Source organism: Mobula birostris, chromosome 3, assembly GCF_030028105.1.
Source record: "Mobula birostris isolate sMobBir1 chromosome 3, sMobBir1.hap1, whole genome shotgun sequence".
Lineage (NCBI taxonomy): Eukaryota > Metazoa > Chordata > Chondrichthyes > Myliobatiformes > Myliobatidae > Mobula > Mobula birostris.
This window is the reverse complement of record NC_092372.1, coordinates 184,828,553-184,853,702: the sequence shown is the minus strand read 5'-3', so window position 1 is coordinate 184,853,702 and position 25,150 is coordinate 184,828,553. Positions and strand designations below refer to the sequence as shown.

At 41.5% G+C, this 25,150-nt stretch overlaps 1 protein-coding gene across 7 annotated transcripts in view; it reads right to left on the bottom strand.

Annotated features, from left to right (window-relative positions):
- The window catches only part of mllt10 (MLLT10 histone lysine methyltransferase DOT1L cofactor), a 288,280-nt gene that overhangs the window by 118,979 nt on the left and 144,151 nt on the right, over positions 1-25,150 (bottom strand). For 6 of the 7 annotated variants that reach the window (XM_072253815.1, XM_072253811.1, XM_072253812.1 and 3 more), the window contains 2 exons: positions 7,538-8,131; positions 708-883 (listed from right to left, as the gene is read on the bottom strand). In XM_072253815.1, the coding sequence (XP_072109916.1) occupies positions 708-883; positions 7,538-8,131 (770 nt within the window). The remainder of the gene's footprint in view (positions 1-707; positions 884-7,537; positions 8,132-25,150) is intronic. The other variant, XM_072253813.1, reaches the window with a different exon arrangement.

The window sequence follows — 25,150 nt, the reverse complement described above, 5'->3', positions numbered from 1 at the left end:
ACATACACCTACAATACATGGAGCAATGTTGCAGGAAAGCAGCATCCATTATCAAAGGCCCCATCATTCAGGCCATGGTCTCTTCTCGCTGCTGATTAGAAAGGAGGTACATGGGCCTCAGGACCTACACCAGCAGGTTCAGGAACAGTTATTACCCCTCAACCATCAGGCTCTTGAACCAGAGGGGATAACTTCACTCGCCCCATCAATAAACTGATCCCACTGAACTGGACTCTTTCAAGGACTCTTCATCTCATGTTCTCAATACTTATTGCTTTTTTTTTCTTTTTGTATTCACACAGTTTGTTGTCTTTTTCATGTTACTTGCTTGTCTGTCTTGTTATATACCTGCAAGAAAATGAATCTCAGGGATGTACATAGTGACATATATGTACTTAGACAATAAATTTACTTTGAACTTTTGTTTTACAGGAACAAAGCATTTTGTATCCCAAAACAATCTATTTACTGATGCACCAAAATTATAAGTGCACTCAAGAAAGAAAATTTGAGATAATGTTAGCACGATGGCCGATTTTAACATGACAGTATCTGAGCTAATAAATGCAGCTGGTTCACCACTTAAGCCACGTTTTAAAATAACTACTAATTAGGTTTGCAGGGGTATGGGCAAAGTAAAGTAGGTGAGTAGAAGAATGCACTTTCGAAAGGACAACTTTTAAAACAGATGAAAAGGAATCTCTTACCTGGGTTGTAGAAATCACAGCTGCAACGGAAATTGTGACTGAAGGTGATGTGCTCATCTGCTGTGAATGGGCTGTACTTTGAGGAGCCAAAATAGAACTGGAAAGTGGAGTACTGGAACCAGATCCCGGTACTGTATTTGGTACTGAAACTGGAACATCATTACTTGTGTAAAATCCTGAAAAGGAATATGTTTATACAAATCTCAGTCTAAACTTCTACACAATCGCACTGCTTGAAACTTCCATTTAATTCATCGTTATGCTAAAACAAATTTTATAGCACTGACACTTACCTTGCTCTAAAATCAAAGTTCTGCTTCTTGTTATTTGCTTACGGTATGTGGACAAGATTTTCTTTGTGGTGTTAAGTGAGGATTTTAAGAAAACATTTAAGAATTCTGAGTTAAGCTGCTTTGTGAGATTTATCATATTTTTCCCCACTTGGACAGGCTCCTAATATAACCATATAACAATTACAGCACGGAAACAGGCCATCTCGGCCCTTCTAATCTGTGCTGAGTGCTTGCTCTCACCTAGTCCCATCCACATGCACTCAGCCCATAACCCTCCATTCCTTTCCTGTCCATATACCTATCCAGTTTTTTTTTTAAAATGACAAAATCAAACTTGCATCTACCACTTCTACTGGAAGCTCATTCCACACAGCTACCACCCTCTGAGTGAAGAAGTTCCCCCTCGTGTTACCCCTAAACTTTTGCCCCTTAACTCTCAACTCATGTCCTCTTGTTTGAATCTTCCATACTCTCAATGGAAAAAGCCTATCCACATCAACTCTATCTATCCCCCTCATAATTTTAAATACCTCTATTAAGTCCCCCCTCAACCTTATATTTTCCAAAGAATAAAGACCTAACTTGTTCAACCTTTCTCTGTAACTTAGGTGCTAAAACCCAGGTAATATTCCAGTAAATCTCCTCTGCACTCCCTCTATTTTGTTGACATCTTTCCTATAATTCGGTGACCAGAACTGTACACAATACTCCAAATTTGGCCTCACCAATGCCTCGTATAATTTTAACATTACATCCCAACTCCTATGCTCAATGCTCTGATTTATAAAGGCCAGCATACCAAAAGCTTTCTTCACCACCCTATCCACATGAGATTCCACCTTCAGGGAACTATGCACCATTATTCCTAGATCACCCTGGTCTACTGCATTCCTCAATGCCCTACCATTTACCATGTATGTCCTATTTTAATTAGTCCTACCAAAATGTAGCACCTCACACTTATCAGCATTAAAATCTTTCAGCCCACTATTCTAACTGGCCTAAATCTCTCTGCAAGGTTTGAAAACCTACTTCATTACCCACAATGCCATCTATCTCATTATCATCTGCATACTTACTAATCCAATTTACCACCCCATCATCCAGATCATTAATGTATATTACAAACAACATTGGACCCAGTACAGATCCCTGAGGCACACCACTAGTCACCAGCCTCCAACCTGACAAATAGTTATCCACCATCACCCTCTGGCATCTTCCATCCAGCCACTGTTGAATCCATTTTACTAGTTCAATATTAATACCTAACAATTGAACCTTCCTAACTAACCTTCTGTGTGAAACCTTGTCAAAGGCCTTATTGAAGTCCATATGGACAACATCCACTGCTTTACCCTCATCAACTTTCCTAGTAACCTCACCAAAAAATTCAATACGATTTGTCAAACATGACCTTCCACACACAAATCCATGTTGACTGCTCCTAATCAGACCCTGTCTATCCAGATAATTATATATACCATCTCTAAGAATACTTGCCATTAATTTACCCACCACTGACGTCAAACTTACAGGCCAATAATTGCTCGGTTTACTCTTAGAACCCTTTTTAAACAATGAAACCACATGAGCAATACGCCAGTCCTCCGGCACCATCCCATTTCTAATGACATTTGAAATATTTCTGTCAGAGCCCCTGCTATTTCTACACTAACTTCCCTCAAGGTCCTAGGGAATATCCTGTCAGGACCTGGAGACTAATCCACTTTAATATTCTTTAAAAGTGCCAGTACTTCCTCTTTTTTAATCATCATAGTTTCCATAACTTCCCTACTTATTTCCCTTATCGTACACAATTCAATATCCAAACAACAGGAATTCTGCAGATGCTGGAAATTCAAGCAACACACATCAAAGTTGCTGGTGAACGCAGCAGGCCAGGCAGCATCTCTAGGAAGAGGTACAGTCGACCTTTCAGGCCGAGACCCTTCCTCAGGACGAAGGGTCTCGGCCTGAAACGTCGACTGTACCTCTTCCTAGAGATGCTGCCTGGCCTGCTGCGTTCACCAGCAATTTTGATGACAATTCAATATCCTTCTCCTTAGTGAATACCGAAGAAAAGAAATTGTTCAAAATCTCCCCTATCTCTTTTGGCTCCACACCTAGCTGTCCACTCTGATTCTCTAAGGGACCAATTTTATCCCTCACTATCCTTTTGCTATAATATAACTGTAGAAACCCTTTGGATTTATTTTCACCTTACTTGCCAAAGCAACCTCGTATCTTCTTCTAGCTTTTCTAATTTCTTTCTTAAGATTCTTTTTACATTCTTTATATTCCTCAAGCACCTCATTTACTCTATGCTGCCTATACTTATTGTAGATCTCTCTCTTTTACTGAACCAAGTTTCCAATATCCCTTGAAAACCATGGCTCTCTCGAACTTTTAACCTTTCCTTTCAACCTAACAGGAACATAAAGATTCTGTACCCTCAAAATTTCACCATTAAATGATCTCCATTTCTCTACTACATCCTTCCCATAAAACAAATTGTTCCAATCCACTCCTTCTAAATCCTTTTGCATCTCCTCAGAGTTAGCCTTTCTCCAATCAAAAATTGGAGAATGATCTTGGAAATAAAATACAGAAGGAGAAACTATCTACACATAATTCAACACACTAAAAGCTGAAGGAACTCAGCAGGTCAGGCAGCATTTATGGAAGGAATTGGACAGTCAATGTTTGGATAAATACATATCATCTGGACTGAAATACAGAGGATAGATGGCCAATGTAAATAGGTTGAGGATGGTATGAGGAGGAGGGATGGGGCAAGCCATAGCTCACTGTAGATGATATGAAGATTGGTGGAAGGGTAGATAGTGTTCAGAAAACAGGTAGGATGCAGAAGGACAAGATAGATTAAGAGAATGGGCAAGAAATTGGCAAATAAAGTACAGTGTTGGAAAATGTATGGTCATGCACTTTGGTAGTAGAAATAAATGTGCAGACTATTTTCTAAACGGGGCGAAAATCCAGGAATCTGAGATGCAGAGGGACTTGAGGGTCCTTGTGCAGAACACCCTGAAGATTAACTTGCAGGTTCAGTCGGTGGTGAGGAAGGCAAATGCCATGTTAGCATTCATTTCAAGAGGTCTAGAATACAAGAGCAAGGATGTGACGCTGAGGCTTTGTGAGGTACTGGTGAGGCCTCACCTTGAGTACTGTGAACAGTTTTGGGTCCTTCATCTTAGAAAAGATGTGCTGGCATTGGAGAGGACCCAATGGAGGTTCACAAGGGTGATTCCAGGAATGAAAGAGTTATCATACGAGGAACATTTGATGGCTCAGGGTCTGTACTCGCTGGAATTCAGAAGGATTGGGGGGGGGGGGGGGGGAGAGATCTCATTGAAACCTTTCATATGTTGAAAGGCCTAGACAGAGTAGATGTGGAAAGGATGTTTTCCATGGTGGGAGAGTCTAGGACAAGAGGGCACAACCTCAGGATAGAGGGGCGCCCTTTTGAAACAGAGATGCGGAGAAATTTCTTTAGCCAAAGGGTGGTGAATTTGCGGAATTTGTTGCCACATGCAGCTGTGGAGCCCAGGTCATTGGGTGTATTTAAGGCAGAGATTGATAGGTTCTTGGTTGGACATGGCACGAAAGGTTATGGGCACACTGGGAACTGGAGCTCAGGAGGAGATAGAAAAAAAGGATCACCCATCATTAAATGGCAGAACAGACTCAATGGGCCAGATGGCCTAATTCTGCTCCTATGTCTTATGGTCATGCTCACTGTCATTACACCCATATTGCTTGATAAACTTTGGACATACAAAGTAGACAGATACAGTAAAAGCTCAGTTGTCAGCACACTCCAATGACCCAGTACTGCCCAGGCCAGGTTTTTGGAAATTAAGGGAAACTGAGGGATATTAAGTTATAACAGAAAGGTAGGGATGGGGGGAAAAAAAAATCAACTATGACTTTATTGAATAGTGGAGCAGGTCAGGTTGTCATTTGCCTACTCTTGCTTCAATTTCTTATGCTCAATTAAACCCACATCTGAGCATGAAGTTTCACAAAAGAACCATGAAAATTTATGAATATTTTACCAACATTTGCTGAAAAAAGGGAGCCTGTAAGATTGGTTCAATATCTTTAGTCCAGTGTTGCTATTCCTGAAAAAAGTGCTCAGTCATTCACATTTTGGCTCTCAAAGGAAACATCGGAGGAACTATGCCATCCCCAAGAAAATTGTTGCAAATAACGAAGTCCTACAGTACAAAGGGATGCAGTGATTGCTAGAAAAGCTGCAGTTAAAGATGGCAAAAAGGCCGAGATGAGGTCGGGAAGGACTCATTATCATAGCCAATATAGACACTGATTTACTGTATGTAGATTTGGATCATATTAATAATTACTTTTCCATCACATTTACTGCCAGAAGGAACCAAGGATAACAAAATGAAATAAATCTAATCAGTTTGCTTTTAGTACATGACTGAAGCTTTATATGTTCTATATTTTGTTGGCAACCCAAGCTAAAATATGGTGATCAACTTTCTTCTTCTGAAGATACAGAAAATTACTGATTCATAGTAACTTTACAAAAGATTAAAAGACTGGTCTCCTTGTACTTGTTTCACATCTGCCTCAGGTCTCATTAAATTGAGAGAAGCAATAATATTTTCTTAAGTTCCTATACTATACAAGACAAGCCTGGTGCTGATCCAGAAAATGGATTAAACTTGATGATTCATGAATTCTTAGATCCAATTAGTTTCAACTTTCTCAAGCATGTAGAATCATGGCACTATAAATATTCTATTTCCTTAAAGCACAGGTTACAAATTAAACTGCAATTCCCAGTTGAGGCAAAGGAACTACAGAATATGTGAAAACTAGTGCGGTTTTAATTATTTTAATAATAACACCAAAAGGTATTATTTTGTCAATAAATAAACAATTGTCACATTCCACTAGTAATAAATGAAATTAATTTTGCACTGCATATTTAGGAAGAGTCAGGTTTGATGGCATGTATAATACTCAGTTCATTGGAACAAGGTGCATTGATGATATGCAAGTACTTGGGTTAGGTACAATAGTTAGACACAGTATCAGTTTGGCTCCTTTTGCAAGTGATGGGTGGTGTGCAGAAATGTCAATTAATATATTCAGCTGGAATAGCTGGACAGAGGTCTAGTTTCCAAACTATCCCGGTTTTCAAAGCTAGAAATGGTTTTGAGTAAATAAAACACATTCCAACCAAGGCAAATCTGAGCAGCAATGTATGAAGTGTTATATTTTTGACAATTTTTTATTCATTGCATTAAAATATTTTTAAGGTAGTAGCATGTACCCACTAAAAAAAAATTGCTATCAATAAATGCATATAAAGTTGTTGGTTTCTTTTCAAAGCTATGTAATTCTAATGCCACAGTAATGTGGTTACCTCTTAACTGTCCTCCATAACTGACTTGGTACACCTGTCCTAGTGACGAGTTTAGCACATCGAGGCATAAACACTAATGTTCCAGATTCCTTCAAGATCATGTATCCCTGCCCACAAAATAAACCAAGAGATATAGTAGCATGGTTATGTACAACGCAAGTGGTGATGGGTATGTAAGTTATTCTGGGTGCCTTTATTATGGATTTTGAGACAAAGGGTTATCAGTTCAGCTGTACCTGAGCATTATGGGCTACTCAAAGATAACAGACCAGAATTATCATCGATAGGGTGTGCCATGCCTGCCTAATTAACATTTTAGAATTATGGAGTCACGAGCACAGAAATAGGCCATTTGGCTCATCGCATCCATACTGGCCATGAAGCACCCATTTCCAACAATCCCACTTTTCATTTTGTATCACCAGTTGCTCTGCCAGTCCCATTCTATACTGCTGACATACATCTCTTTACCTGAACAATTTACAGTATCCAATTTACAAATCAGCCCATGTGGCACATAAGAGGATGCTAAGCACCCACAGGAAATCCAGATAGTCACAATAAACAAGTACAAACTTCACATTAATAACCACTAACATCACTGGAGCGCTAAGGAAGTAGAATTATGGTATATCTCATTTGATAAAAATGTCTAAAGTAATGAGCAGAAGAATGCCCGTAGATCTTATTAGCAGGTTTCCAAAAAGCATTTGACAGGTCCTCTGAAAATAAATTAATGGCCTAAGTGAGAAGTTGGCTTACCAGGAGTAATAATGGAGGGAAGATCAGCATGACACCAAGTAAAATGGGTGGAAACTACCTCCAGCGGTTGGTCTAGGTCTACAGGAGCATTGGAATTAAACCTTTCACTAGTAATATTAAGAATATTTCCACAAGCAAAAGGGAGTTGAAAGTTTGACATTTCAATTCAAAAAGCGCTGTTTATACCAAGGCACATTTGAGATTTATTGATTTTTGAAATAAAATTTGGCAACGCAGGTGGTTTACAGATTATGTAGTCAATCTAAATGACACAATGGACTTCACGGGCTCAAGTCAACTCATGCTTCTATAAGACAAATATTCTGAGCACTTCAACTTATATGTATACCCACCTGAACCAGCTGGAGATGAGTTAACACTAAGGCTTTGTAAACTACCATTCCGCAGTAAAGATGGTGATTTCTGCAGACTTGCACTTGTCCCACTTCCTGCAGCAGAGATCACAGATGATGAGGGCGATGCAGAAGAAAGGGAGGGCTGGGAAATACTCTCTTTATTTTTACTTCCTTTTGGTCTACCAGGTCCATGTTTATATCTTTTAGTTCCCTTTCGTTTTTTTTCTTTTATTGTTTCTTCCTCCATGACTGAAGCTTGAACCCTTTTATAACCTGGCAATCCACTTGAAGTTCCAACAGAATCAGGGTTTCCATAATCACAAGCATCCTCAGAGTGCTTTGAATTTTCAATACTTATTGTTTGGGGAGGTCCGGACGATGTAGGTGTGAGCCCCACAATAGGGCTAACATTAATTAATGTCCTTTCTTGGTCAATTGTTTCTCCTTTATTTGTTTCTCTGGTTGACGGCTGCTGAGAATGACTGTAACCATCATTCATTACATCCGGTTCGGTGAAACTTTGAAACTCTTGTGGCGATTGGACTGAACTGCTTGATGATTTTACACTACTCGGGGTTCCTAACAGACTGCCTGCAACAAAAATATTAGTTAACAGACAAAACTACATCAATAAAGCAAATACAAACATCCTATTTTGGATTACTCTTTCTATAAATTAATAATGTTATTATCAAATCTATAACTTGAAGTAGAAAACAAAATACAATATTATCCATTTTTAAAAGCTGAGGTCCAAATGTTTTACTAGGAAATCAACTAATAAAAATGAATGAATTTTAAAAATAAATTCATTCATTGTTAGTAATTTTATATTACAAAGTGCATATGCACAAATAACTATTTCTTGGAGTAAACATCCTGAACAGTCAAACCAATAATCTGCAAATGAAAATCTTTTGCTGGACAATTCATAAAATGAGTTGAGGTACTGCCTTTTAATTATGCACATTCTCCTGAACAGATTAAACAAATCTAGTGCTTAACTCCATACCAAATATTTATCTCATCCACTGACTGAACAATTCAGGGTGCTGGAAGCCAGACTACAATTCAGCCCAGAAAAATATTAGATCAATCAAGTCAATATAGTACTTACTGCAGCTGATGGGTCCAATGGAAAAAAAAAATTAGACTAATAAATTAATTTAGAATTTCACTCAGTGAAATGTGGAAACGTGATATAGAAAAACATTCAGAAGGTATTTAAAAATGGGGTTGAAGAACTTTGAGTTTTCCTCAAGATTACAATTGCAAGAGGAATTTACAGTAAATAGGCAACAGATATTTTAACTGCAGAAAATCAGATTCTAGAAAATTTCTAAACCACTGAACTATCAAATATTTAAGTTGAAAGCAGTATTTATATTTTAAATAAAACAGAAAAAGGTTGGAACTGCAAGTAACTGGAGTACAATCTGTGACAAGTGTTATAGGTCAATGAACGTTCATTGGAAGTAGGAAAAGGTAGAAATAAAATGGGTTTAAGATGCAGAGAAGGCGTGAGGTAGCGGGTTGCAGAAGACATAAAAGGTGTTCTCTATACCTTTATATAAAACATACTTAACCATATTGAAGACCATAAGATAAAGGAGTGAAAGTAGACCACTTGGCCCATCAAGTTTGCTCCGCCATTCAATCATGGGCTGATCCAATTCTTCCAGTCATCCCCACTCCCCTGCCTTCTTCCCATACCCTTTGATGTCCTGGCTAATCAAGAACCTATTTCTGCCTTAAATACACACAATGACTTAGCCTCCACAGCTGCTCGTGGCAACAAATTCCACAGATTTACCACCCTCTGACTGAAGTAATCTCTCCACATCTCTGTTCTAAATGGACATCCTTCAAACCTGAAGTTGTGCCCTCTTGTCCTAGACTCCCCTACCACGGGAAGTAACTTTGCCATATCTAATCTGTTCAGGCCTCTTAACATTCGGAATGTTTCTATGAGATCCCCCCTCAATCTCCTGAACTCCAGGAAATACAGTCCAAGAGCTGCCAGACACTCCTCATACAGTAACCCTTTCATTCCCAGAATCATTCTCATGAATCTCCTCTGAACCCTCTCCAATGTCAATATATCCTTTCTAAAATAAGGAATCCAAAACTGCACACAATACTCCAAGTGTGGTCTCACGAGTGCCTTATAGAGCATCAAAATCACATCCTTGCTCTTATATTCTATACTTCTAGAAATGAATGCCAACATTGCATTCGCATTCTTCACCAACTCAACCTGGTGATTAACCTTTAGGGTATCTTGCACAAGGACTCCCAAGTCCCTTTGCATCTCTGCATTTTGAATTCTCTCCCCATCTGCCCGTTTATTTCTTCCACCAAAGTGCATGACCATACACTTCTTTGCTTATTTCCCTAAACTATCTAAGTCTCTCTGCAGGCTCTCTGTTTCCTCAACACTACCCGCTCCTCCACCTATCATCAGTAAATTTAACCACAAATCCATTAATCCCATAGTCCAAATCATTGACATACATTGTAAAAAGCAGTGGTCCCAACACCGACCCCTTTGGAACTCTGCTGGTAACTGCCAGCCAGCCAGAAGAGGATCCCTTTATTCCCATTCTCTGTTTTCTGCCGATCAGCCAAAGCTCCACCCATGCTAGTAACTTCCCTGTAAATTCCAAGGGCTCTTACCTTGCTAAGCAGCCTCATGTATGGCACCTTGTCAAAGGCCTTCTGAAAATCCAAGTACACCACATCTACTGCATCTCCTTTGTCTATCCTACTTGTAATTTCCTCAAAAAATTGCAGCAGGTTGAGTCAGGCAGGATTTTCCTTCCAGGAAACCATGCCTATTTTGTCATGTGCCTCCAAGTATGCTATAATCTCATCCTTAACAATCGATTTCAACAACATCCCAACCACTGATGTCAGACTAACAAGTCTATAGTTTCCTTTCTGCTGCCTCCCACCCTTCTTAAATAGCAGAGTAACATTTGCAATTTTCCAGTCATCTGGTACAATGCCAGAATCTATTAATTCCTGAAAGATTATTGTTAATGCCTCTGCAAACTCTCTAGCAATACTTCCTTCAGAACCCAAGGGTGCATTCCATCAGGTCCAGGAGATTTATCTACCCTCAGACCATTAAGTTGCCTGAGCATCTTCTCAGTCATAATTTTCACTGCACATACTTCACTCCCCTTACACTCTCCAATGTCAATATACTGCAGATGTCTTCCACTGTGAAGACTGATCAAAATGAAATCTTCCTCCACTTTTCCAGATGGGATCAAGGAGAAAAAGAGATGAGTATGCACTAGTCAGTAACAAGGACAAGTTGAAAAAAACACTAGAATGTTAAAAATGTTGGACTTCTCAGCTCAAGGTCCATGCCACACAGTACAGGTCTCAAGCACTGATTAATGCTTAAGCAGTGTTAATCAAATTCAACTTGCCATTGAACATCAACATGCATGCTCATTATCCTTCACACACACACAAAACACACGTGAAGAGTTCAGTCCAAATATCCAAAAGCGCACTGCAATCTCAAGCTTCCCATTCAAGTTGGTTGCAATAGACTTTAACAAGTATACTTTTTTTTTATCAAACTAGTTCTTTTGTCATCTGTTTTTCCCTAGCATCCATTTTTACAAAACTGGTACATCTGCTCTTTTTATACTTAAAATTTTGAAGGCCTTAGCCCATGGTTCCTGCACAAATTGAGCACAGGTGAAATTTTACCCAGAGTACACCTGGATAAGATTCAGGCTATTGGCAATTTTCCTGGACTCTTCCAGGAGCAATTCACATTAATGTTGTTGATGTTTCTTGGCATCAATCACAGACAATCACAGGATGCACAATTCCTTCCTCACTTCGGTAAATTACTACTTTTGAATGCTGGCAAGTGATTTGGTGCCATCGTGAGGCAAGACAGCAAACAAGGCATGAAACTACAAAGTGATTTTTTAGAAGCTGAATAGATAATGGTGCAACAATCGTCAGCATTTAGCCTTCTACCATTGTTTCAACATGCAGTGCAGGCATGACAGACTTCCTATTACATAAAGGCTGGTTCGTAGTTTCTTCACTCTCTATAGAGTCAACTCACTGCATAATCTGAACAAGACACTTCAGGATAGACATATATGGAGGGTGAACATCTTTCATCCTGAAGGAAAAGTGAACTCCCACATACCCATCTTTCTATTCATGCATGTTGTTCTGTGCTGTTACATCTACTCAAGGACTGCAAACTCACATCCAATGACTTGCTCACAAACATCATCAGCCTACTCAGTGAAGACATGAAGTTGTTCCTTGCTAGCATGTTGCTGCTCCTTCAGCGTTTCAACCTCTGAAAGAACATTATTAGCAACCACACCTAGAAAACTGTGCATGACAGATTTTAGGATCTATGCCTCTTTTGGCCATGAGATCCATATTGATAAAGGTGTTGTATATGTCAAGTAACAGTACCATGTAAGTGGCCTCTTCTCTCTTCCAAGCAGTGTTTGTCTAAATAGGAAAATATATACATTATAAAGCCAAACTTCTGTGAGTATGCACATATGGGACATATTTTGTTGCTGATGACGAGAGGTTGAACAATGGTGAAGGAAGGAGTCGGTGATAGGATGGAATCAGAATTTGTTGGGTGGGAGATTAATTCCGAGAGTGCTTGTGCAATCATCAGAATGGAGAAGCTGCAACTCTTTTAGAGTAGAACTCACCTTGATACATCCTATGAGATTATGAAATTTCTTCCGGCATTATAGTGTAGAGATTCATCTTCCTGAAAACATCTACCATCACACAGCACAAATGACAGCTTTGGTGGTACACAAGCAACAGTATGCCACCATTTTTACATTCACTCTCTCATCTCCACCTATTAAAAACATAAGACTACATCCTGCACTCTGCACCCATGCCGAGCTTGTCAACTTCAACCTTGTCTCCAGCTTCCACCATGTCCTATAATTTATCTGGTCTATTTCTGACACCTCCCTCCCCTTTCTCGATCTCTCCATCTCTCTCTCTGGATACTGTTCACTTACTGACATCTTTTATAAACCCACTGATACTCACAGCTACCTGGACTATACCTCTTCCCTCCATCAACTGTAAAAATGCCATTGCCTTCTTTTAATTCCTCTGCCTTCTCCATATCTTTCAGGATGAGGTTTTTCATTCCAGAACTAATGAGATGTCCTCCTTCTTCAAAGAAAGGGGCTTTTTCTCACCCGCATCTTTTCCATTTCGTACACATCTGTCCTATCCCAGTCCATCCTCCTACGACTCCAACAGGGTTGGGTCCCCTTAGTCCTTGCCTACCACCCCAGCAGCCTCCACTTCCAGTATATAATTCACTGTAACTTCCATCATTTCCAATGGAACACCACCACCACAATCAGAATCAGGTTTTTTAACACCAGCATGTGTCGTGAAATTTGTTAACTTAACAGCAGCAGTTCAATGCAATACATAAAGTAGAAGAAAAAAGTAACTGTAACGCGCTGTAAAGTTTCACTGCTAATGTAATATTGTTTTTGTAGCAGCAATGTTTGGGTTTGGCTGGAGATAACAGGACTGCGGACACATGTTAGCCAATCAGGATTTTGTTGCCCTGTCTTGTGATTCTGGAAGCAGTTGATTTTGCGGGCTTTTGGGAGAGGAAGAGAGAGAGATGAAGAGAGAAGACGCAAATGGAGAGATCTGGTAGACTGCCGGGCGGGGCGGACTCTGAGCGAGGGTCCGAAGGGCAGCGACGATCGAAGGAAGATCAGCGAAGGGGAAACCGTGAGCTCCAACTTTGTGCACAGACTGTTTAATAAGATTTAGGCCTTTTTTCTTTTATATGTTGTTTCTCTACTAACCATATAGTCAATGACAAGAGTTACAAAGCTTAATCGTTTAATTGCATATTGTGTACTGTTTGTTATTTCAGAGTACTGATTTCTAACAGGGGACACATCGCAGAGCATCCATCCAAATGAGATTTCTTAAGTTTGGCCGGGCACGGGTTATCACCCTTTATTAAGCCGCTAGGCGAAGCGAGTGTCACATAATAACTAAATCAATTATAGTATACATATATTGAATAGATTACAAATCGTGCAAGAAAAACAGAAATAAAATATATTAAAAAGGGAAATAGTGTTCACGGGTTCAACATCAACTTAGGAATTGGATGACAGAGGGAAAGAATCTGTTTCTGAACGCTGAGTGTGTGCCTCTTACCTGATGGTAACAATGAGAAAAGGGCATGCCCTGGGTGCTGGGGGTCCTTAATAATGGACACTGCCTTTCTGAGACAACACTCTTTGAAGATGTCCTGGGTACTTTGTAGGCTAGTACCCAAGATGGAGCTGACTAAATTTACAACCCTCTGCAGCTTCTTTTGGTCCTGTGCAGTGGCACCCCGCCCCCCACAAATACCAGACAGTGATGCAGTCTGTCAGAATGCTCTCCATGGTACATCTACAGATGTTTTTGAGTGTACTTGTTGACATACCAAATCTCTTCAAACTCCTAATGAAGTATAGTTGCTGTCTTGCCTTCTTTATAACTACATCAATATGTTGGGACCAGGTTAGGTCCTCAGAGATCTTGACACCCAAGAACTTGAAATTGCTCACTCTCTCCACTTCTGATCCCTCTATGATTGGTATGTGTTCCTTCGTTTTACCCCTCCTGAAGTCCACAATCAGCTCTTTCATCTTACTGACACTGAGTGCAAGGTTGTTGCTGTGACACCACTCCACTAGTTGGCATATCTCGGTCCTGTGTGCCCTCTCATCTCCATCTGAGATTCTACCAATGATTGTTGTATCATCAGCAATTTTATAGATGGTATTTGAACTACGCCTAGCCACACAGTCATGGGTATAGAGAGAGTAGAGCAGTGGGTGAAGCATGTACCCCTGAGGTGCGCCAGTGTTGGTCGTCAGCAGGGAGGAGATGTTATCACCAATCTGCACAGATTGTGGTTTTCCGGTTAGGAAGTCGAGGATCCAATTGCAGAGGGAGGTACAGAGACCCAAGTTCTGTAACTTTTCAATCAGGATTGTGGGAATGATGGTATTAAATCCTGAGCTATAGTCGAAGAACAGCATCCTGACATAGGTGTTTGTATTGTCCAGGTGGTCTAAGGCCATGTGAAAAGCCGTTGACCTATTGTGGCGATAGGCAAATTGCTATGGGTCCGGGTAACTGTTGACGCAGGAGTTCAGTCTAGTCATGACCAACCTCTCAAAGCATTTCATTATTGTAGATGTGAGTGCTACTGGGCAACGGTAATTAAGGCAGCTTATATTACTCTTCTTAGGCACTGGTATAATTGTTGCCTTTTTGAAGCAAGTGGGAACTTACACCCGTAGCAGTGAGAGGTTGAAAATGTCCTTGAATACTCCCGCCAGTTGGCTGGCACAGGTTTACAGAAACTTACCAGGTAGTCCATATGGACCTTCCGCCTTGCGGGAGTTTACCCTCTTTAAAGACAGCCTAACAGCAGCCTCTGAGACAGAGATCACAGGGTCACGGAGTGCAGCAGGGATCTTCACAGCTGTAGTTATATTCTTCCTTTCAAAGCCAGCATAGAGGACTTGAGTTCATCTGGTAGTGAAGCATCACTGCCATTCATGCACTGGGTTTCACTTTGTAGGAAGTAACGTTTTGCAAACCCTGCCAGATGTGTCGTACATCCAATGTCGCCTCCAACCTGGTTTGAAATTGCCTGTTCGCCCTTGAAATAACCGTCCACAAATCATACCTGGTTTTCTGGTACATACCTGGGTTGCCAGACTTGAATGCCACAGATCTAGCCTTCAGCAGATGACGTACCTCCAGGTTCATCCACAGCTTTTGGTTTGGGAATGTACAGCAAGTCTTTGTAGGCACACACTCATCTACACAGGTTTTAATGAAGTTGGTAACAACTGCAGCATACTCATCCAGATTTGAAGCTGAATCCCTGAATACAGTCCGATCCACCAAATCAAAGCAGTCCTGTAAGCACTCCTGTGCTTCCCTTGTCTATACCTTCTTGGTCCTTACTACTGGTGCTGCAGTCTTCAGTCTCTGCCTATACTTGGGGAGTAGAAGTGCAGCCAGGTGATCAGACTTTCCGAAGTCAGGGTGTGGAATAACACGCTAAGGCTTTTTTGATGGTGGTGCAACAGTGGTCCAGTGTGTTGTTTCCTCTGGTATTGCAAGTGATCTGTTGATAATTGCTGTAATTTGTTTCAGACTGGCCTGGTTAAAATCCCCCAAGATGATGGTGAAGATGTTAGGGTGCACTGTTTCGTGCATGCTGATCCCATTGCTCAGATCATCTAAAGCCTGACTGACATTGGCCTGAGGTGGAATGTATACCGCTACCAAAATGATCACGGAAATATCCTGTGGTAGGTAAGATGGACATCACTTAACTGCTAGTTATTCCAGGTCTGGTGAGCAGAATTATGACAGTACTGATATATTTGTGCACCAGGAAGAGCTTATCATGAAGCATACTCCTCCACCTCTGCTTTTGAGAGACTCTATAGATCGATCCTGACAGTGTTAGTAAACCCGTTGATCCCAATCGCTGCATCTAGTACAGAAGGGGTTAACCAGGATTCTATGAAACTAAGGACACACACAGTCCTAATACCTCTCTGATTCAGCACCCCAGCTCTGCAATCATCGATTTTATTCACCAAGTACATCTTTCCCTCCCACAACCTCCCCCCCCCCCCCCACAGGGATCGCTCCCTGCGCGACTCCTTTGTCCATCATCCCTCCCCACTGATCTCCCTCCTGGTATTTATCCTTGCAAGCAGAACAAGTGTCATGGATTCTTGATTACCTGACTGGCAGACCACAGTACGTGTGCTTGCAACACTGTGTGTCCGACAGAGTGATCAGCAGCACTGGGGCTCCACAGGGGACTGTCTTGTCTCCCTTTCTCTTCACCATTTACACCTTGGACTTCAACTACTGCACAGAGTCTTGCCATCTTCAGAAGTTTTCGGATGACTCTGCCATAGTTGGATGCATCAGCAAGGGAGAAGAGGCTGAGTACAAGGCTAAGGAAGGAAACTTTGTCACATGCTGTGAGCAGAATTATCTGCAGCTTAATGTGAAAAAGACTAAGGAGCTGGTGGTAGACCTGAGGAGAGCTAAGGTACCAGTGACCCGTTTCCATCCAGGGAGTCAGTGTGGACATGGTGGAGGATTACAAATACCTGGGTATACGAAATGACAATAAACTGGACTGGTCAAAGAACACTGAGGCTGTCTACAAGAAGGGTCAGAGCCGTTTCTATTTCCTGAGGAGACTGAGGTCCTTTAACATCTGCCGGACGATGCTGAGGATGTTCCACGAGTCTGTGGTGGCCAGTGCAATCATGTTTGCTGTTGTGTGCTGGGGCAGCAGGCTGAGGGTAGCAGACACCAACAGAATCAACAAACTCATTCGTAAGGCCAGTAATGTTGTGGGGATGGAACTGGACTCTCTGATGGAGGTGTCTGAAAAGAGGATGCTGTCCAAGTTGCATGCCATCTTGGACAATGTCTCCCATCCACTACATAATGTACTGGGTGGGCACAGGAGTACATTCAGCCAGAGACTCATTCCACCGAGCTGCAACACAGAGTGTCATAGGAAGTCATTCCTGCCTGTGGCCATCAAACTTTACAACTCCTCCCTTGGAGGGTCAGACACCCTGAGCCAATAGGCTGGTCCTGGACTTATTTCATAATTTACTGGCATAATTTACATATCACTATTTAACTATTTATGGTTTTATTACTATTATTTATGGTGCAACTGTAATGAAAACCAATTTCCCCCGGGATCAATAAAATATGACTATGACTACATGGCCCTCACTATCATTCAGTGCCCCAAACTGTCCTTCCAGTTGAAGCAACACTTCACCTGTGTGTCTGTTGAGGTAACTTACTATATCCGGTGCTCCTGGTGTGGCCTCCAGTATATTGGTGAGACCCAACATAGATTGGGAAACCACTTCGCTGAGCACCTACACTCCGTCCGCCCGAAAAAGTGGGATCTTCCAAGTGGTCACTCATTTCAATTCTACTTCTCACTTGCATTCCACCATGTTAGTACATGGCCTCCTCTACTGCCACAATGAAGTCACACTCAGGTTGGGGGAGCAATATGTTATATTCCATCTGAGTAGCCTACAACTTGATAGCATGAGCATCAATTTCTCAAACTTCCGGTAATTCCACCATCCACACCATTTCCTTTCCTGTTTCCCTCTTTCACCTCATCTCCTTACCTGCCCATCACCTCCCTCTGGAGATTCTCTCCCTTCCCTTTCTTCCACAGTCTTCTATCCTCTCCTATCAGATTTCCCCATCTCTAGACCTTTATCTCTTTCATCTATCAGCTTCCCAGCTCTTTACCTGACTCATCCCTCTCTCCTGGTTTCAGCTATCACCTACCACCTTGTACTTCCTCCTCCCCTTCTCCAACATTCTTGCTCCAACTTTTCATCTTTTTTCCCCAGTACTAATGAAAGGTCTCAGCCTAAAAAGTCAACTGTTTACTCTTTTCCAAAGATACTGCCTGGCCTGCTGAGTTCCTCCAGCAATTTGTGAATTACTTAAGACTACTGTTTTCCGGCAATTTCTTTTCTCTGTAAAGTTCCAAGATATTTTTAACATTTCTCCATTCTAATAAAAGGTCATTGACCTGCAATTCCAACCCCATTTCCTCTCCACAGATAGTCTGATCTGAGAAGTATCTCCAGCATTTTCCTTTTTGCTTAAGGACAGGGGAATGCTGAATTACCGGTGGAGCAATCTTTGTTGAGATATTTAAGCAAAACCTCATAAGTTTACTTCAAATGCCAGGCAGCTTTAAGGAATAGTGAACTGTTCTGGTGTGCAGCCAAAGGCTTACCCTCTAGCATCTTAACCAAACAAAAAAAAACAGGTGGTTGTCAACCCTTGTTTCTGCAGATTTTATGCCAGTATAACCATGTGGACCTTTTAAAAGGGATACCAGGAATTTAGCTCAGGATCTTTATCATGCTAACTCACATTTTACTACTGAGGCACATCACCACTGATAAGCAGCTTGACAAAAAGCAGCACACAGAACAGCTGGCTGCCTTGAACACAGCTACACACAGAAACAGCTGAAGGCCCATGTATTGACTTCAAGATTACAATTCATTGTTAACTGGGAAGAAAGTCATGTATAATAGGGCCCTGGGTTCAATTCCTGGCATCTTCAGGAAAGCTTTCACCGTTTGCAGAGTACGTTAACTGTTTTTTAAACGACTCAGTCCTTCAGGCAGGCAAGAATAGAAATTTTACCCTCTTCGCTACCTTTTTAGGACAAGTATGGCTGGTTAGCCTCTGATGGTCATATATATACACTTCTATATAAATTTGCAGTATATACTTGAATTGGATCACACAATTTCAAAAATCTCCAATTGCAATTCCAGTTATTAGTAAATGAAACAATGCTTAAATAAACATCCAAAGTGAAATAATACTGAATCCTCCCCCATAATTCACTACCTACCTTTATTCCCTTCTATCCCTGTTCTTAACACTGATGTTGCAAGATTCAGTCATAAACAAATTAAAACAACACCATTTATTAGAAATTTAATCGGGCTAGACACATAAATGCTATATTGACAAGTCAGAGACTGTTTATTCTGTCATGAGTGAGTAACCTCTTAATATTTTAAAGCCTTTTCACAATATATCAACAAAAAAAAACAGCAACATAGTGGAATAATGTGCTTAATTGAATGTATGTAACTTGAATAATACTCAAAGTTCAAAAACTATTAAGAGAAAAGCAGGCTTCTAGACTACGATGTCATCCAACAGCCATAACATTAACTCCTTCTGCCGCATACTACAGTGGGTTCCATCTACAAAATGACCTTTAGTTAGTTACTAAATTAAGTCACCCAGACAGCACTTCACAAACCCACAATGCATTTGGTGATATTCTTGTATGAAAGACACAGGAACATCACGATCTTCCTGTACCTCTCTATCACAAATCATACAAAAATTTAAATACATCACTGTTCTATCATTGTTGCAGAGTCTATATCGTGAAACTTTCTCCCGGACTGACTGGCAGAACCTTAACTAAGGGTTGCAATAGTTCCAGAAGATGAGTCAAAACAACATTGCCAAGTGTATTTAAAGACTGGCAATAAATATTGGCTTTGTCAGTGACATTCATATCTCAAAAATGAATAAATTAAAAAAGGCTTAGTTGGTGCACGTCAAACTCTTTTTGGAGCACGAGATATTTAGTTTCAATTTGAGGTACTTTCACTTGCCTTGATTTACAGAATCACCTAGACATACTATTGTCATCTTTTACAGACCTCTTAGATATTATCTACAGATAGTTAGAAACAACTGATCTAATAATTGAAATAGTTATACATAACTTGGCTGTGTCTGGCTACAAAGCTGACACACAGTTGAAGTTTACTTATGTGTGCATCAAAACACACAAATGAAATCAGTCATTTGCATTAGTAACCAACACACCCGAGGGTATTCTGGGGGCAGCCTGCAGTGTCGCCTCACATTCCGACACCCAATATAACATGCCTACAAATCATACTCGGTAGAACAATGCTGAATAGAATAGGATAGAATCAGAGAGGACAGGAAAATTTTTAATTGGGGGAGGGCAAATTATGAGGCTATAAGGCTAGGACTTTCAGGTGTGAATTGGGATGATCTTTTTGCAGGGAAATGTACAATGGACATGTGGTTGATGCTAAGAGATCTCTTGCAGGATGTTAGGGGTAAATTTGTCCCAGTGAGGAAGATAAAGAATGGAAGGGTGAAGGACCCATGGGTGACAAGTGAGGTGGGAGATCTAGTCAGGTGGAAGACGGCAGCATACATGAGGTTCAGGAAGCAAGGATCAGATGGGTCTATTGAGGACTATAGGGAAGCAAGAAAGGAGCTTAAGAAGGGGCTGAGAAGAGCAAGAAGGGGGCATGAAAAGGCCTTGGCGAGTAGGGTAAAGGAAAACCCCAAGGCATTCTTCAATTATGTGAAGAAAAAAAGGATGACAGGAGTGAAGGTAGGATCGATTAGAGATAAAGGTGGGAAGATGTGCCTGGAGGCTGTGGAAGTGAGAGAGGTCCTCAAAGAATACTTCACTTTGGTATTCACCAATCAGAGGGAACTTGATGATGGTAAGGACAATATGAGTGAGGCTGATGTTCTGGAGCATGTTGATATTAAGGGAGAGGTGGTGTAAGAGCTGTTAAAATACATTAGGACGGATAAGTCCCCGGGGCCTGACGGAATATTCCCCAGGCTGCTCCACGAGGCAAGGGAAGAGATTGCTGAGCTAGGATCTTTATGTCCTCGTTGTCCACGGGAACAGTACCGGAGGATTGGAGGGAGATGAATGTTGTTCCCTTGTTCAAAAAAGGTAGTAGGGATAGTCCAGGTAATTATAGACCAGTGAGCCTTACATCTGTGGTGGGAAAGCTGTTGGAAAAGATTCTTAGTAGTAGTAGTCATACTGTATTAATCCCGAGGGAAACTGATTTTCCTTACAGTTGCCCCAACCAAGAATAGAGTATAAATATATCAATATAAAACCATAAATAATTAAATAGTAATATGTAAATTATACCAGGAAACAAGCCCAGGACCAGCCTATTGGCTCAGGGTGTCTGACCCTCCAAGGGAGGAGTTGTAAAGTTTGATGGCCATAGGCAGGAATGACTTCCTATGACGCTCAGTATTGCATCTCGGTGGAATGAGTCTCTGGCTGAATGTATTCCTGTGCCCAACCAGTACATTATGTAGTGGATGGGAGACATTGTCCAAGATGGCATGTAACTTGGACAGCATCCTCTTTTCAGACACCACCGTCAGAGAGTCCAGTTCCATCCCCACAACATCACTGGCCTTACGAATGAGTTTGTTGATTCTGTTGGTGTCTGCTACCCTCAGCCTGCTGCCCCAGCACACAACAGCAAACATGATAGGACTGGCCACAACAGACCTGTAGAACATCCTCCGCATCGTCCGACAGATGTTAAAGGACCTCAGAGATAGGAGCTATGGGCATTTAGAGAATCATGGTCTGATCAGGGACAGTCGCATGGCTTTGTGAAGGGCAGATCGTGTCTAACAAGCCTGATAGAGTTCTTTGAGGAAGTGACCAGGCATATAGATGAGGGTAGTGCAGTGGATGTGATCTATATGGATTTTAGTAAGGCATTTGACAAGGTTCCACATGGTAGGCTTATTCAGAAAGTCAGAAGGCATGGGATCCAGGGAAGTTTGGCCAGATGGATTCAGAATTGGCTTGCCTGTAGAAAGCACGTGGTGGAGGGAGTACATTCAGATTGGAGGATTGTGACTAGTGGTGTCCAACAAGGATCTGTTCTGGGACCTCTACTTTTTGTGATTTTTATTAACGACCTGGATCTGGGAGTAGAGGGGTGGGTTGGCAAGTTTGCAGATGACACTAAGGTTGGTGGTGTTGTATATAGTGTAGAGGATTGTCAAAGATTGCAGACAGACATTGATAGGATGCAGAAGTGGGCTGAAAAGTGGCAGATGGAGTTCAGCCCAGAGAAGTGTGAGGTTGTACACTTTGGAAGGACAAACTCTAAGGCAGAGTACAAAGTAAATGGCAGGATACTTGGTAGTGTGGAGGAGCAGAGGGATCTCGGGGTACATGTCCACAGATCCCTGAAAGTTGCCTCACAGGTGGATAGGGTAGTTAAGAAAGCCTATGGGGTGTTAGCTTTCATAAGTCGAGGGACAGAGTTTAAGAGTCACGATGTAATGATACAGCTCTATAAAACTCTGGTTCGACCACACTTGGAGTACTGTGTCCAGTTCTGGTCGCCTCACTATAGGAAGGATGTGGAAGTATTGAAAAGGGTACAGAGGAGATTTACCAGGATGCTGCCTGGTTTAGAGAGTATGGATTATGATCAGAGATTAAGGGAGCTAGGGCTTTACTCTTTGGAGAGAAGGAGGATGAGAGGAGACACGATAGAGGTGTACAAGATAATAAGAGGAATAGATAGAGTGGATAGCCAGCGCCTCTTCCTCAGGGCACCACTGCTCAATACAAGAGGACATGGCTTTAATGTAAGGGGTGGGAAGTTCAAGGGGGATATTAGAGGAAAGTTTTTTTACTCAGAGAGTGGTTGGTGCGTGGATGCACTGCCTGAGTCAATGGTGGAGGCAGATACAGTAGTGAAGTTTAAGAGACTACTAGACAGGTATATGGAGGAATTTAAGGTGGGGGGGGGTATATGGGAGGCAGGGTTTGAGGGTCGACACAACATGTGGGCCGAAGGGCCTGTAATGTGCTGTGCTATTCTATGTTCTATGAACACAAGAAGCAACAGAATAACAACGGCAAAACAAGCTACGTTCCTCCTTCCCACCAACACACATACACGGTGTTTTAACACAGGCTTCTCCAGCACCAGCTAACTCTGACTTGGACTTTGACATTATACTTCAACTTCCCCAGCAGACTCAGCTCCAGCCAACAGACACTGACTTCTGGACTTCCAATTCAACCCTTGGACCCCTATCTTCAGCCTCCATCTCATGATATGCCATTCACTGAACACCAGGCTTTGAACAAGACTCGCCGATGATGGGACCCTGAGCATTAGTATTCAGACTTAGGGTTCATTGGTACTCATTCCTCTTGCCAGTATAGAACTCTGACTTCAGAACCAACTGACAATTCGTTCACCTGGGAGTAGTGGTAGTGGTGGTGGGGAGGGATTCCTCATCCACTTCCTGCCGGTTCGACATCTGACTATGGATCTCTCACAGCTGTAACTCTGGACTTTGAACGCGGAGTCCAAGACTTAGAGCTCTGGCTGACCCTTGAAATGCCCCATTTTCCCCGTCCCTGAACCCTAACCTCTAACCATACCCTTAACTCAACTCGCTATCCTCAAATCTATCCTTTGAACATAAACAACAATTAAAAAATAACTAAAATAACAACCAACTCTGAGCAGCGACTCAACGGAGGTTGCAGCTCGACACCATCTTCATAAATAATGCCCTTTAAAATCTTCAGCAGTACTTTTAAGCCAAAATAAAGCTATTAAATAAACTAATGCAAATTCCTTTGATGCAAAAATGAATAAATTCTTTAAGGTTGTAAAGATCAAATAACTACCACAGTAATACAGTTAACATACATCAAAACATTTGCAAATTATATTACTTAGAATCTATAATTATTGATATGCTGATCCCACAAATATTGTGAAGAACATAGGGGAAAGTTAAATGCAAGTCTGACTAGAAGTTTACTTAAGTAGTCCACATGTGAAGAAACAGTTGCCCAGTGCTCCTAGGTAGTTAGGGTCAAGTAGAGTGGCCATTTTGAGAGAAGCTGCTGTCTTGTCTAGGTGTTGCTGGTCACCCAAGTGTGAGCTTAGGTGAATAATGGACTTCAATGAGCAGGATGAACTACACAGAAGTAAAGTGAGGGTAGGCTTTTTATCTCAAAATTTTTTAGTCATGGCAGGTGTCATCCTCCTGCATGATGTGGGAACTCAGAGAGGCTGTCAGAGTCACTGATGACTACATCTAAAGAAAACTCTCAACAAACAGACTGTATGATGGCACAGGAGCTCTGCATGGATCCACTTTGGAGCATATGCAATGCTGAGAATCTTGTGGATAACACACTTTGTCAGTTGTCACACCACAGTTTAAGAGCCTCAGGACAGATAGAGAATGGGTGACTAGCAGACAGAATAGCAGCAGGAAAGTAGCTACAGTCATCTCCCTCTACAAAATATACAGTGAAGGCAGCAGTAATCAAAATCATGGCACTGTGAGTGGCTCTGCTACACAGGAGGGCAGGAATCCATGGTTCAGGGAACAGACAGGAGCTCCTGTTATTACAAACGGGACTTCCAGTTAGAATGTTGTCTTTAATGTCTTGCAGATGCAAGGATCAGGGATAACTCAGAGAGGCCACAGGGCATTTTAAAGAAGGGTGAACAGCCATTTGTCATGGCACACACTATAATATAAACCAGTGGTATAGGAAAAATACAGAATAAGGTCCTCTGAGCCGAACTTAGGGACCAAGGGGATAAATAACAAAGTAGGACCTCAAAATTAATGACAGGATTGCTACTTCTGGGTGAAGTAGGTAAATTTTTTTGTTTCATTTTTCTCGGTGGGGGTGCAGAAGTGAGTGTCATTGCTATTACTAAGGAGAAGGTGCCTGGGAAGCTTAAAGGTCTGAAGGCAGGTAGGTCACCTGGACCAGATAGACTGTACCCCAGGGTTCTGAAACAGGTAGCTGAAGAGATTGTAGAGGCATTAGTAATGATCTTTCAAGGACTGCTAGAGTCTGGAATGGTTCCGAAGGACTGGAAAATCGCAAATGTCACTCCACTCTATAAGAAGGGTGGGAGGCAGAAGAAATGAAGTTACAGGCCAGTTAGCCTGAATTCTGTGGTTGGGATGTTAAGGATGAGGATTCGGGGTACTTGGAGACGCGTGATTAAGTAGGCCAAAATCAGCATTGTTTTCTTAAGGGGAAATCTTGGAATTCTTTGAGGAAATAACAGGCAGGAT